The sequence below is a fragment of the Coregonus lavaretus genome (genome assembly GCF_964263955.1).
Source record: "Coregonus lavaretus genome assembly, chromosome: 10".
Classification (NCBI taxonomy): domain Eukaryota; kingdom Metazoa; phylum Chordata; class Actinopteri; order Salmoniformes; family Salmonidae; genus Coregonus; species Coregonus lavaretus.
Window position 1 is genome coordinate 14,888,674 of NC_139997.1, and position 15,834 is coordinate 14,904,507.

The 15,834-nt window shown below is 45.3% G+C and overlaps 1 protein-coding gene across 1 annotated transcript in view; it reads left to right on the plus strand.

Moving 5' to 3' along the window:
• LOC311135720 (BRCA2-interacting transcriptional repressor EMSY-like) overlaps positions 1 to 15,408 on the plus strand; it is a 44,131-nt gene extending 28,723 nt beyond the window's left edge. The window contains exons 14-21 of the mRNA XM_084169746.1: positions 1,161 to 1,331; positions 4,765 to 4,969; positions 5,804 to 5,977; positions 9,330 to 9,488; positions 10,339 to 10,502; positions 12,379 to 12,930; positions 13,643 to 14,059; positions 14,184 to 15,408. Of these exons, the coding sequence (XP_084025872.1) occupies positions 1,161 to 1,331; positions 4,765 to 4,969; positions 5,804 to 5,977; positions 9,330 to 9,488; positions 10,339 to 10,502; positions 12,379 to 12,930; positions 13,643 to 14,059; positions 14,184 to 14,384 (2,043 nt within the window). The 3' untranslated portion in view covers positions 14,385 to 15,408. The remainder of the gene's footprint in view (positions 1 to 1,160; positions 1,332 to 4,764; positions 4,970 to 5,803; positions 5,978 to 9,329; positions 9,489 to 10,338; positions 10,503 to 12,378; positions 12,931 to 13,642; positions 14,060 to 14,183) is intronic.
• The last annotated feature ends 426 nt before the right edge of the window (positions 15,409 to 15,834 follow it).

Consider the following 15,834-nt stretch of genomic DNA (forward strand, 5'->3'; position numbering starts at 1 on the left):
GGAGAGAAGTACATTTCATGCTCAGTGGTGTTGCCTGCTTTGTGCCATCTCTTTCGGGTGATGGAGAGCTCTGATGATGACCCTGCCTAAGTGGTAAGATTCATGCTGACATTCACAACAGACCTGGAGAAACGCAAGGAAAACACCAACCTCATATGGCTGAAGATCGCCACAGCACTCGACCCAAGGTTTAAGGACCTGAAGTGCCTTCCCAGACCTGAGAGGGGTGAGGGCTTTGGTCAGCAACTTGCTGAAGGAAGAGAGGCCTGCACAGCAACCTGGTAAAGCAACAGAGTCAGAGCCAACAAAGAAGAAAGCTGCCCTTTTTCTTGAGTTCGTATGGGTCTGATGAGGAGGAGTCCATTGAGAAATGTGTGGAGCGTAACAAAGCAGAGCCCAGCATCAACATGATGGACTGTCCACTACAGTTGTGGTCACAGTATGCAGGGGCACACACCAGGCTAGCCTGCATTGCACAAAGGTACCTGGCAACGCCTGCCACTTCAGTACCCTGTGAGAGGTTGTTTTCACTCTGGGGGTGTATCGTACAAAAGAAGAGAGCAGCTTTATCATCTGAAAATGGCAACAGGCTTGTTTGTCTTTGCACCGGCTCAGTGAAAATAAATAGGAGGACGTCTGAAGTGTATGGTCACAGGTTTATGTTTTGTGGAATTCATGACATTGTTGGACAGGTGATTGTCTTTGTTCTTTGTATCCATAGAGCCCGTTTTGTTTTTCTTAGAGCCAACCCTCCAATCAGTAATTGTGAATGGCTGATGCTTTAATGTGTGTGTGTGTGTGTGTGTGTGTGTGTGTGTGTGTGTGTGTGTGTGTGTGAGAGAGAGAGAGAATTTGAGGGAGCATTAGTAGGCCTACTGGGAGCATTAATAAGTTACAGGACTTTTGTATTGCTTAACTTGTTTATGGTGAATATGCCATTAAAAACATTCTGATACAGAATATGTTTTGTGTTTCAGTCCCTACATGCCTAGAACTCAATACACTGCTTTTTTTTTTAATGGAAAAATCTTTATTTAGCACCAAATTTGAGCAAATAAGAAATGAACGATTAATCGCGACTAACTACAGAATTTAATTGAGATTCATTATTTAAATTGTTTGACAGCCCTAATCCTAATATGAATGCTTCTGTGCCTTAGGGTGAGAAGACACTGCAGGGTGTTCCGGGGTCCAAGCCAGCCATCATCACAGCCTCCAGACCCATCACCAAGATGATCGTGACACAGCCCAAAGGCATGGGTTCCGGGGTGCAGCCCACCACCAAGATCATCCCCACCAAGATAGTGTACGGCCAGCAGGGCAAGACCCAGGTTAGTACCAGGCCAGTGCTGTCTCAGCCGGTGTAGGGTGAAGTTGCCCCTTGACGCTGGGTCTTGGGTCAGTTTTGTCTTTCTCCCACTAATGGTTAGGGTTGGGGGAGGGGAAGCTGATCCTATATCTGTCTGTACCCTGGGGAAACTTCACCCCGTAGAAGTGTGGAGATCAATTTGTACTCAAAGCTCTTTGTCTTGGATATATTTAAACCTCTGTCTTGAATTACCAATGCATCAAGTCAGTGGAGCTATAATTTAACAAATCAATGTTGTAGCTTTAAGATATTTTTAGAATGGCGCCGAAGAAGATGGCAGCCATTTTACAGCCCTCTAACCAATTGTACTATTATGTGTTTCTTCGCGTAATTTATACTGTACATAATGTTTCTGCCATCGTCTCTTATGACCAAAAAGAGCTTCTGGATATCAGGACAGCGATTACTCACCTCGTATTGGACGAAGATTCTTTCTTCAACGAGTCGGATGCGAAGGATATCCTACAGACACCTGACAAGGCCCAAATCCCCGTCATTCGCATGAGAAAGAGATGGAGATATCGTGGACGTAGGTCGGGGTGCCTTATAAGGATCCAACGGCGAGCGATTTAAACTGCCTCTTCCATCAATCCTATTAGCCAAGGTTCAATCATTTTAAAATAAATTAGACGACCTAAGATTACGGTTTTCCTACCAACGGGACATTAAAAACTGTAATATCTTATGTTTCACCGAGTCATGGCTGAACGACGACATGGATAACATAAAGCTGGCGGATATACGCTACATCGGCAGGATAGAACGCTGACTCCGGTAAGACAAGGGGTGGCGGTCTGTGTATATTTGTAAACAACAGCTGGTGCACAAAGTCACCTAAGGCACTAAGATTGCACTCAATGAGCTGTATAAGGCCATAAGTAAACAGGAAAACGCTCATCCAGAGGCAGCGCTCCTAGTGGCCGGGGACTTTAATGCAGGGAAACTTAAATCCGTTCTACCTCATTTCTACCAGCATGTTAAATGTGCAACCAGAGGGAAAATAACTCTAGACCACCTTTACTCCACACACAGAGACGCGTACAAAGCTCTCCCTCGCCCTCCATTTGGCAAATCTGACCATAACTCTATCCTCCTGATTCCTGCTTATAAGCAAAAACTAAAGCAGGAAGCACCAGTGACTCGGTTAATAAGGAAGTGGTCAGATGACGCAGATGCTAAGCTACAGGACTGTTTTGCTAGCACAGACTGAAATATGTTCCGGGATTCTTCCGATAGCATTGAGCAGTAAACCACATCAGTCACTGGCTTCATCAATAAGTGCATCGATGATGTCGTCCCCACAGTGACCGTACATACATAACCCAACCAGAAGCCATGGATTACAGGCAACATCCGCACTGAGCTAAAGGGTAGAGCTGCCGCCTTCAAGGAGCAGGACTCTAACCCGGACTCTTATAAGAAATCCCGCTATGCCCTCTGATGTGCCATCAAACAGGCAAAGAGTCAATACAGGACTAAGATTGAATCGTACTACACCGGCTTTGACGCTCCTCGGATGTGGCAGGGCTTAAAAACTATTACAGACTACAAAGGGAAGCACAGCCGTGAGCTGCCCAGTGACACAAGCCTACCAGACTAGCTATATCACTTCTATGCTCGCTTCGAGGCAAGTAACACTGAAGCATGCATGAGAACATCAGCTGTTCCGGATGACTATGTGATCAAGCTTTCTGTAGCTGATGTGAGTAAGAGCTTTAAACAGGTCAACATTCACAAGGCCGCAGGGCCAGACGGATTACCAGGACGTGTACTCCGAGCATGCGCTGACCAACTGGCAAGTGTCTTCACTGACATTTTCAACATGTCCCTGACTGAGTCTGTAATACCAACATGTTTCAAGCAGACCACCATAGTCCCTGTGCCCAAGGACACTAAGATAACCTATCTAAATGACTACCGACCCGTAGCACTCACGTCTGTAGCCATGAAATGCTTTGAAAGGCTGGTCATGGCTCACATCAACACCATTATCCCAGAAACCCTAGACCCACTCCAATTTGCATACCGCCCCAACAGATCCACAGATGATGCAATCTCTATTGCACTCCACACTGCCCTTTCCCACCTGGACAAGAGGAAAACCAATGTGAGAATGCTATTCATTGACTACAGCTCAGCGTTCAACACCATAGTGCCCTCAAAGCTCATCACTAAGCTAAGGATCCTGGGACTAAACACCTCCCTCTGCAACTGGATCCTGGACTTCCTGACGTGCCGCCCCCAGGTGGTAAGGGTAGGTAACAACACAAATGCCATGCTGATCCTCAACATTGGGAACCCTCAGGTGTGCGTGCTCAGTCCCCTCCTGTACTCCCTGTTCACCCATGACTGCATGGCCAGGCACGACTCCAACACCATCATTAAGTTTGCTGACAACACAACAGTGGTAGGCCTGATCACCGACAATGATGAGACAGCCTATAGGAAGGAAGTCAGAGACCTGGCCGTGTGGTGCCAGGATAACAACCTCTCCCTCAACGTGCTTAAGACAAAGGAGATGATTGTGGACTACAGGGGGGAAAAAAGAGAACTGAGCACGCCCCCATTCTCATCGACGGGGCTGTACTAGAACAGGTTGAGAGCTTCAAGTTCCTTGGTGTCCACATCACCAACAAACTATCATGGTCCAAACACACCAAGACAGTCGTGAAGAGGGCACAACAAAGCCTATTCCCCCTCAGGAGACTGAAAAGATTTGGCATGGGTCCTCAGATCCTCAAAAGGTTGTACAGCTGCACCATCGAGAGCATCCTGACTGGTTGCATCACTGCCTGGTATGGCAACTGCTCGGCCTCCGACTGCAAGGCACTACAGAGGGTAGTGCGTATGGCCCAGTACAACACTGGGGCCAAGCTTAATGCCATCCAGGACCTCTATACCAGGCGGTGTCAGAGGAAGGCCCTAAAAATTATCAAAGACTCCAGCCACCCTAGTCATTGACTGTTCTCTCTGCTGCCGCACGGCAAGCAGTACCGGAGCGCCAAGTCTAGGTCCAAAAGGCTTCTTAACAGCTTCTACCCCCAAGCCATAAGACTCCTGAACAGCTAATCATGGCTACCCGGACTATTTGCATTTTTAAACTGCATTGTTGGTTATGGGCTTGTAAGTAAGCATTTCACTGTCTACACCTGTTGTATTCGGCACATGTGGCAAATAAAATTTGATTTAATATTAAGTGCATACTACTTTATATAGGCACATTAATTAATAGTATGATGTAAAAAGGAACACCAACCAGGACACTTGACAATGGTCTCAGCTCTGCTTTACATTATGGAAAAAGTCAAATAAAAAAAGATTTCCCTGTTGCCATTCACTGAGACTGTTCTACGTGTGTAATATCAAATAACATTAAACATTTTATGCCCCTCCAGGTGCTGATCAAGCCCAAGCCCATCTTCCAGACAGCGGTTGTGAGCGAGCAGACCAGGCAGCTGGTGAGCGAGACCCTTCAGCACACATCCCGGGTGGCCGATGCGGGTCCGGCTTACGCACAGGAGAGGGCGCACAAGGAAGAGTCAGGTGCCATCGCTAAGGGCAGGTCCCCGCCCGCTGAGGGCTCCCACGGCATCGGTCACAGTACGTTGCATCACTCCACATCACAGAGCAAAAAATCCATAATATAGTCTGCAGGCTAATTACGGGAACATAAATCATGGTCAAGTTAAAACTGCTGTGTATTGCTCTTGCATTGTTGTCTCACACAGCCGTTGACTACTTCAAATCAAATTGTATTTGTCATATGCGCCGAATACAACAGGTGTAGACCTTACCGTGAAATGCTTACGTACAAGCCCTTAAGCAACAATGCAGTTCAAGAAATGGTTAATAAAATAAAAAGTAACACAAAAAGATTACATAACAATAATGAAGCTATATACAGGGGGTACCGAGTTAATGTGCGGGGGTACAGGTTAGTCGAGGTCATTTGTACATGTAGGTAGGGGTAAAGTGACTATGCATAGATAATAAACAGCGAGTAGCAGCAGTGTAAAAACAAAGTAGGGGGGGCAATGCAAATAGTCCGGGTGGCCATTTGATTAATTGTTCAGCAGTCTTATGGCTTGGGGGTAGAATCTGTTAAGGAGCCTTTTGGACCTAGACTTGGCGCTCCGGTACCGCTTGCAGTGCGGTAGCAGAGAGAACAGTCTATGACTTGGGTGACTGGAGTCTTTGACCATTTTTTGGGCCTTCTGCCGTAGTACGAAAGTGTATCTATTCTCACTAGTATTAAGCTAAGTATAACATTTCCCTTAACTTTCAAGTTTCAAATGGTACAAAGTTCCACTCGCATAATATAATTGTTTCAATTTCCTTCTACTTGAATGCCATGCCTAAATCAACTGGAATCGAAAGGGAATCAGCCCAATTTTATATACAACATGAATTGTTATGGTTGTCGTCTTCGGTCAGACTCCCAGTCCGTAGTGCACATCATCTCCTCCAGGGGGCAGGAGTGGGCCGAGCAGCACGAGGTGTCGGTGAAGTCCAGCCCTACCATAATCTACCAGGACGTGTCTACGGGTGACGTGTCCCAGTCGGCCACCTCGACCATCAAGGCCCTGCTGGAACTGCAGCAGACAACAGGTGACTGACAGACTGACCGTCGTCATCATGGCAACTATCACGCCACTTACCAGGTCAATTCCATTTCAATTCAGAAACTGAATTTACTGAATTGAAATGGAATTGACCCTAACCCTGCCACTAACTCTTCTCTCTCTCATGTGAACATTACATTTTAGTCATTAAGCAGACACTCTACAGAGCTCGACATTATGGCTTGTCATCCGGGGCAAGTAAAAAAATTGTCGGACAACCAGAATATATATTTCAGTTGTCTGGATGGACAGGTATAAAAAATTGATCGCACAAAAATCACTATCAAACAATTACTCCGATCAGAATTGGATCAGGCAGCGCACATCAGGGGAGTGCATGGTCGACATTGAGTAAATTGCTTATATTCCTATTCGCTATTGCCTATTTCATTAAATACGTTATATTAACACAAAGCAAGAGAACAATGTAGACGGAGCTAAGAGTCTTACCAAAGCAGCGCAAAATATCTGTTCAGAAAATGTTGAGACATTTTCATTCGCTAAATTAAATTTGATCTGTCTTTTTAATTGTGTGCTCCGTATTTAGTTTAAGATGGGTTATAATTATGTCTGTTGTAAAATAAGTAACATCAGCCTATTTCTGTCATTTGTTAGGTAGGGTAGGCACTTGCTGCCATATACTGTATCCTGTTCAGAACGTTTGTGAATGTTTAAACCATATTTCATTCTGTTGAGACATTTTGTTTGGCCAAATTAAGTTCCAACTGTCATGCTGTGTTTGCGCAATATAATAGCCTGCTCCTATATTCCTTATAAACAATGGATTTACTTACTTTTGATATTACCCTAATAAAGTTCAGAAACTTTTGTGAACGTTTGGTATGGTGTGACTATTATTAAGCTTTAGCTACTGCAAGCCTATGATATGAAGGCAGTGAGCACCAGCGCTCCCAATTGACTCCGACAGTTGAACTTGAAGTGAGGAAGAATGTTTCAGGCCTACCAGAGTTACTCCTATAATCGAACAATATAATACTTATCTTTATACAAAATATTCTGATTTGAAAATTGTGTAATTAACCTCCTGTAAGTTTATATCTGTATCGCAGACGCAGTAGCCATCTGACATAAAGAAATGCATGTCGGTGTCATAGCATGTCGCTGGCATATCCATCTCTCTCTCTATGGGGATAGGCCTAAGCTTCTCTTCCTTTTTATTTATTTATTTATTTATTTATATATATATACACACACACACAGTACCAGTCAAAAGTTTGGACACACCTACTCATTCAAGGGTTTTTCTTTATTTTTACTATTTTCTACATTGTAGAATAATAGTGAAGACATCAAAACTATGAAATAACACATATGGAATCATGTAGTTACCAAAAAAGCTTACACAAATCTTCAAAGTAGCCACCCTTTGCCTTGATGACAGCTTTACACACTCTTGGCATTCTCTCAACCAGCTTCATGAGGTAGTCACCTGGATCCATTTCAATTAACGGGTGCCTAGTTAAATATTAATTTCTTGAATTTCTTTCCTTCTTAATTCGTTTTTTATTTTAATTTTTTAAAATCTTTTTTATTTTTGTCATTTAGCAGACGCTCTTATCCAGAGCGACTTACAGTTAGTGAACACATATATTATTTAATTTTTTTGTTTTTGTTTTTTATTTTTTCTGTTATTATTTTTTATTTATTTTTTATTTTTTTATACTGGCCCCCCGTGGGAATCGAACCCACAACCCTGGCGTTGCAAACGCCATGCTCTATCAACTGAGCTACATCCCTGCCGGCCATTCCCTCCCCTACCCTGGACCAATTGTGCGCCGCCCATGAGTCTCCCGGTCACGGCCGGCTGCGACAGAGCCTGGATTCGAACCAGGATCTCTAGTGGCACAGTTAGCACTGCGATGCAGTGCCTTAGACCACTGCGCCACTCAGGAGTACACCATTTGAGCCAATCAAGTTGTGTTGTGACAAGGTAGGGGGGGTATACAGAAGATATCCCTATTTGGTAAAAGACCAAGTCCATATTATGGCAAGAACAGCTCAAATAAGCATAGAGAAACGACAGTCCATCATTACTTTAAGACATGAAGGTCAGTCAATCCGGAACATTTCAAGAAGTTCCAGAGTTACCTCTGCTGCAGAGGATAAGTTCATTAGAGTTAACCGCACCTCAGATTGCAGCCCAAATAAATGCTTCAGAGTTCAAGTAACAGACACATCTCAACATCAACTGTTTGTAGGAGACTGCGTGGATCAGGCCTTCATGGTCGAATTTCTGCAAAGAAACCACTACTAAAGGACACCAATAAGAAGAAGAGACTTGCTTCGGCCAAGAAACATGAGCAATGGACATTAGACCGGTGGAAATCTGTCCTTTGGTCTGATGAGTCCAAATTTGAGAATTTTGGTTCCAACCGCAGAGTAGGTGAACGGATGATCTCTGCATGTGTGGTTCCCACCGTGAAGCATGGAGGAGGAGGTGTTATGGTGTGGGGGTGCTTTGCTGGTGACACCGTCAGTGATTTTATTTAGAATTCAAGGCACGCTTAACCAGCAAGGCTACCACAGCATTCTGCAGCGATATGCCATCCCATCTGGTTTGCACTTTGTGGAACTATCATTTGTTTTTTGACAGGACAATGACCCAAAACATACCTCCAGGCTGTGTAAGGGCTATTTGACCAAGGAGAGTGATGGAGTGCTGCATCAGATGACCTGGCCTCCACGGTCACCCGACCTCAACCCAATTCAGATGGTTTGGGATGAGTTGGACCACAGAGTGAAGGAAAATAAGCCAACAAGTGCTCAGCATATGTGGGAACTCCTTCAAGACTGTTGGAAAAGCATTCCTCATGAAGCTGGTTGAGAGAATGTCAAGAGTGTGCAAAGCTGTCATCAAGGCAAAGGTTGCTACTTTGAAGAATCTCAAATATAAAATATATTTTGATTTGTTTAACACTTTTTTTGGTTACTACATGATTCCATGTGTGTTATTTCATAGTTTTGATATCTCCACTATTGTTCTACAATGTAGAAAATATATATAGAAAAACCCTTGAATGAGTAGGTGTGTCCAAACTTTTGACTGGTACTGTATATATTAGTTATACTATTTTGATATTGATTACTGCACTGTTGGGTAGAGTATGCAAGTTAAGCATTTCACTGTACTTGTGCATGTGACAATAAAACTTGAACTTGGGAGGAAAGCCCCAGCTCCCGACACCTGAGTTTTCAGACTGCTCCGAACTCTAATTCACATATAAGCGACGGTACTTTGTCACCCCACTTCCTTCCAATATAAATGGAGTAGTTGTTTATGAGAGGATTGATAGTGACAATCTCTATTGCCCTCACAGTGAAGGAGAAAGGCGAGGCCAAGCCTAGGCAGCAAACCATAGACCTGAGCCAGATGGCCGTTCCCCTTCAGATGGCCCAGGACAAGAAGCAGCAGGCCTTAAGCTCCTCCGAGATGTCCACTGTAGAGACTGAACCACCCATCGAATATGTCACTGACGGTACGTGACCGGACCACTCCAAGTGTGTCCCAAATGGCACCCTATTCCCTATACCAGGGCTGCCCAACCCTCTTCCTGGAGATCGTGGTCTCGTGTAGCTCAGTTGGTAGAGCATGGCGCTTGCAACGCCAGGGTTGTGGGTTCGATTCCCACAGGGGGCCAGTATGAAAATGTATGCACTCACTAACTGTAAGTCTGCTAAATGACTGAAATGTAAATGTAATCTACCGTCCTATGGGTTTTCAGTCCAACCCAATTAAACAGACCTGATTCTACTTATTAGCTGCAACAAGACCTTAACAAGCTGAATCAGATATGCTAAATTAGGGTTGGACTGAAAACCTACAGGACAGTAGATCTCCAGGAAGAGGGTTGGGCAGCCCTGCCCTGTACAGTAGTGCACTATATCGAGCAGGGCTGTTCTGTTTTTTGTTTATACCTGGTAGTTAATTGCACTCACCTGTTGTCCCAGGTCTGAATTAGTCCCTTATTAGAAGGAGAGGATGAAAACCAGAAGTGTTTTGGCCCTAAATGGATATGTTGCTCACTTCCTTTTCATAATGTGTTGTTGCTAAGTACATTGAAGTATATCATACTTGGTCACCACTTAATAATGATATTACACCATGGATGTAAAATAATGCACTTTTCTGCTCATGTATTCTTCAGGGGTTTACACACAACTGTAGCCCCCGCCCTAACCAGGCTGAATAGAGCAAAGTGAAAAAACAGCTGGCTGTTCGATACTTCCCCATGCTCACTAAAGAATGGCTCAAAGTAATGCAGTTCGTGTCGACCCCATAGTGTAAATAGTTTTATTCCATGTCTATGACTGTCTAATTTTGTGCAGGTAAAGCAAGCAGGGCCGGACCATCCTCTGTAGGCGTGGGGGACGTGGGCATATCCGCTAGCCAGCAGCAGGGGGCACCCTCGCAAAACACCAGCCACACCCCCGTGATGGCCAAGTCCATCCCCACCTCCTCTGCAGTCACCGTCACACGCATTGTCCAACTGGTGAGAGAAATGCCTACCTAGAATGCATGCCCTTGTCAGTCTTTGTATTCTTCTTCACCTATGTTTTATCAAAGTATTTTTTCTAATTATATAGTTTATAGATAGTGCATGTTATACTCCATTATCTCACTGTCATATGATCTCACTGTTCATTGGGTAAGTGTTCCAGTGTATCAATATGCACCAATATACACTGCTCAAAAAAATAAAGGGAACACTTAAACAACACAATGTAACTCCAAGTCAATCACACTTCTGTGAAATCAAACTGTCAACTTAGGAAGCAACACTGATTGACAATACATTTCACATGCTGTTGTGCAAATGGAATAGACAACAGGTGGAAATGATAGGCAATTAGCAAGACACCCCCAATAAAGAAGTGGTTCTGCAGGTGGTGACCACTGACCACTTCTCAGTTCCTATGCTTCCTGGCTGATGTTTTGGTCACTTTTGAATGCTGGCGGTGCTTTCACTCTAGTGGTAGCATGAGACGGAGTCTACAACCCACACAAGTGGCTCAGGTAGTGCAGCTTATCCAGGATGGCACATCAATGCGAGCTGTGGCAAGAAGGTTTGCTGTGTCTGTCAGCGTAGTGTCCAGAGCATGGAGGCGCTACCAGGAGACAGGCCAGTACATCAGGAGACGTGGAGGAGGCCGTAGGAGGGCAACAACCCAGCAGCAGGACTGCTACCTCCGCCTTTGTGCAAGGAGGAGCAGGAGGAGCACTGCCAGAGCCCTGCAAAATGACCTCCAGCAGGCCACAAATGTGCATGTGTCTGCTCAAACGGTCAGAAACAGACTCCATGAGGGTGGTATGAGGGCCCGACGTCCACAGGTGGGGGTTGTGCTTACAGCCCAACACCGTGCAGGACGTTTGGCATTTGCCAGAGAACACCAAGATAGGCAAATTCGCCACTGGCGCCCTGTGCTCTTCACAGATGAAAGCAGGTTCACACTGAGCACATGTGACAGAGTCTGGAGACGCCGTGGAGAACGTTCTGCTGCCTGCAACATCCTCCAGCATGACCGGTTTGGCGGTGGGTCAGTCATGGTGTGGGGTGGCATTTCTTTGGGGGACCGCACAGCCCTCCATGTGCTCGCCAGAGGTAGCCTGACTGCCATTAGGTACCGAGATGAGATCCTCAGACCCCTTGTGAGACCATATGCTGGTGCGGTTGGCCCTGGGTTCCTCCTAATGCAAGACAATGCTAGACCTCATGTGGCTGTAGTGTGTCAGCAGTTCCTGCAAGAGGAAGGTATTGATGCTATGGACTGGCCCGCCCGTCCCCAGACCTGAATCCAATTGAGCACATCTGGGACATCATGTCTCGCTCCATCCACCAACGCCACGTTGCACCACAGACTGTACAGGAGTTGGCGGATGCTTTAGTCCAGGTCTGGGAGGAGATCCCTCAGGAGACCATCCGCCACCTCATCAGGAGCATGCCCAGGCGTTGTAGGGAGGTCATACAGGCACGTGGAGGCCACACACACTACTGAGCCTCATTTTGACTTGTTTTAAGGACATTACATCAAAGTTGGATCAGCCTGTAGTGTGGTTTTCCACTTAAATTTTGAGGGTGACTCCAAATCCAGACCTCCATGGGTTGATACATTTGATTTCCATTGATAATTTTTGTGTGATTTTGTTGTCAGCACATTCAACTATGTAAAGAAAAAAGTATTTAATAAGATTATTTCATTCATTCAGATCTAGGATGTGTTGTTTAAGTGTTCCCTTTATTTTTTTGAGCAGTGTATATCTATCTACAGTATACCAATACATCGATATACCAGTATCACATGTTCTAGTATGCATTAGTTTCTTTGACTTGTGACACTAGTCTCATTGATAGTACATTGTTATTCCAGGCTTCGGCAGGCCAACTGATCCACAGTAAGCATGCGGAGGAGACTGTGATGGAGGAGGGCGAACTGGAGGGGGACACCCTGGACCCCCAGACGGGCCTGTTCTACCGCTCCATCCAACCCGCTGCAGTCCAGCCCCCTGCCCCCCATCACCAAAGCCAGTCACACTCGGAGCCCCAGTCGGAGCAGGGCAGACACATACCCCACTCCACCCAAACCCCACCCCAACCCCCACAGCTACACTGCAAGTCCCAGATGAGCCTGCCTTCCACCGCCACCTTGGCAAAGGAGCCACCCCAGCTCCAAGAGCAATACCAGCCCAAGCCCCAGGCTCCAGGGCAGAGCCTGAAGGAGAGGCCCTCCTCTGCCTCGGGATCCCCCCAGCTGGCGGGCCTGGGCACCCCCACCAAGCCTCCCTCACTCACCCCCCAGCTCCCCAAGTTGCAGCAGGCGCCCACCTCCCACCACAGGCCCATCCACACACAGCTGTCCCAGCCACCGCCACTACAGGCCCACCACCCGGTGGGTGCAGACAAGACTCCTGCCACAAGCCAGGTGAGTACCCTCCCTCTTTGATGCACATCCAGGGTCAGGTGCCTATTTGATTTATTTGGACATTTATTTGTCCGGGACAGATCCGGTTGACACAGTGAATCATCAATAGTAAAATGCATTGTGCCATAATGCTTTAGAATAGAACTTCATTTAAACTTTATTTTCCCTCAAGATGGATTTTGTCCTGCGCATTTAAAATAATTTGCAATACACAAACATATGTACATAGTTCACATTCCATACAGAAATAACACGTGTAAATCTTGTGCTTATACACAGCACCTGTCCTTTGGTAGGCCTTTAAGATCAAGGAGATAAGACGGAGCTCTGGGCACCGTGCCTCAATGCTCAATTCCCTTCCAATCACATCAGCGTTATTTGTACAGCAGCGCAGGGAGCCTGACAAAACCTTCAAAGCCCTCCACTTATGACCACCTGAAAAAAAATTCCCATTGTTTTTCTTTCAAAAGGAGCACCTGGGTTTTAGAGTTTTCCCATGCCCTACTCTAGTTTCAACCATAGAAATATAATTACTAGAATGGGAAAAGCCCTTTCAGACCATGGCAATTTGACTGTAACACTCTTGGGTACATTCAATATGGCTGCATGTCCACTTATTACAAAATGTTGACATGAATGGCAATGTCCGTTTTAGTCATTCTATTTCTATGGTTCCAACCATATCTGTTTTTCCCTCTCTCTCCTGACACAGGCGCCAATCATCACCCAGGGCGCCAGCATCACCAAGATCACCTTTGGCGGTAGCAGCAGCCACCAGTCCCTGCCCGTGTCCAGCAGCGGCGAGGCCACTGCCAAGCTGGTCCCTGCCGAGCCCAGCAGCTCGGGCTCGTCCGGTGGCGAGAAGCCCTCCGTCTCGGACATCCTTAAGATCTCCATGATGGAGGCAGAGATCGACCCCAGTGCTGAACCCATGGTGGTGGACTCGTCCAGTGACTGCAGCCCTTACGTAAAGGCCCTGGACTTGGGGGCGCTGGGGGGCTCAGGTCCGGTCATCAGCAGCTCAGGGGCCTCCCTGCATCACTCGTCCCACTCCAAGCCCCAGCATGACCAGTTTAGCCGCATCCAGGGCCTAGCGGCCAAGAGCAAAGAGGACCTGGATGTCATTGAGGTAAGTTGCTGTGAGCCATATGATAAACAGTTCTTAAACATAGCTTTTTAATAGAACACAACTGATCTCTGCTTTTAACATCTATCAACAAGAAAAGCTAAACATGCATTACGCCACTCCCCAGGTAATTCCTCAGTACTCCATCATGCCAGACTCCAGTCAGTCCAATGTGGTGATGGAGCCCAGCGGCTTCCTGGAGATCACAGACTACACCAGCCAGCGGCTGGACGAGGAGAGCGTCATGGAGCAGGAGGTGGACAGCAGCAACGATGAGGCCACCGCTGTCAGCCCCATGGAGGAGGGCTGCCCTGACCAGTCCCAGTGACACCATCACGTGTGACGGGAATGACTTTGTGGCTTTGGTGTGAAGGGGATGATCTTGGTGTGACAGGGTAGATATGGAGATGATCATGACTGTGTCATCATGGTTACCTCCTGATGCAGTTGGAACCCTAAGGACTAAACGGCAAGCGGACACAAATGTGTGATAACTGCGTAAGGACTTTTCTTCTGTTTTTATTTATTTTTATTTCATTGAGCACCAACTTCATAAATATGCCTGGATGATGTTAGATAAGGCCTTATGAAGAACTTAAAGGCCTGGAAAGAAGGAACATGTTTAAAAAAAAAAAAAAAGAGAGACATTTATAAAAAGAGTGCAAGGGAATCAAAGAGAGACCTAAGTCAACCCTAGCCTTGTGTACAGGTGAAGTTGACCAGGAACTGCATCCATGGAAGAAAAAAAAAGGTTTTTAGATCATTTCAAAGTGGACATTTTGTATTCACTGAATTAGCAGTTTAGTAAAGCAATCTTGTGTTCAGGAGCTTAAAATATTGCCGTGGCTCTTTAGGTCATTTATTTAATATTTTATTTAACACTTTTATAGCAAGGCAATATTAAAACTGGAAGTAGGACCTGGACTGAAACATGGCCACATTTTAAGAACTTCATCTCCTTAACTCAACAAAATAAGTAGAGCACATTGGACTGACCTTGCTGTAATTATGCTGATTTAAATTGCTTGCATAACAGTATTTGTTGAACACCATTTTTGATTTGCAAAACCTTTTGTTGTTTTTTAAGGTACATTTTAATACATAACGTAATTGTACTCGTACAGTTTGTTTATAGTGGGCACCTGCATGCTAAATAACTCAAACGTAAATGATAAAGTGCTTGTAGTAAGCCTTGAGGAATTAGCACTTTGTAGTTGAAACTGTTGGTAAGAACATTGTTGGAAGAAAAAAGAGAAATTTCACCCGTGTTCCTTCAATGTTGTTTTTGTTTTGTGTTCTCTCTTTGTGTAACGTTTAGAATTTCAACTGTATAAACTTTTATACAAAAGCTTAAACTGTTTTTCTGTTCTCTCATTTACCTTGACTCCACTCTTTAACTGAGTTTAAAGAAGGACTGCACACAATTTTGCATTCCTTTTGTGAATTTCATTTTGTACATAACCCGGGGACCTGCAGTCCATATTATTGAAACGACCTGTCAACATGAGGAAATCACCAATGTTTAAGCAAAATGTTTTTTGGGGGACTGAATGTATTTTTTTAATGTCACTGTTTACCATAATGCATCATATAGGGGTAAAAATAAAGCATCAACCGAGAGCTTTATGTGGGCAGTGGTGGAGGGTAGATGTACGCTATACAGTTTCTAGCCTAATGGGGGGGGTGTGTGTGCGTTTGGAACTTTCAGTGGATACCAGCACCCTTATGTTAGTGCCTTAATAGTTTGGGTTGTATAATGGCAAGCTATACAGGTTTTG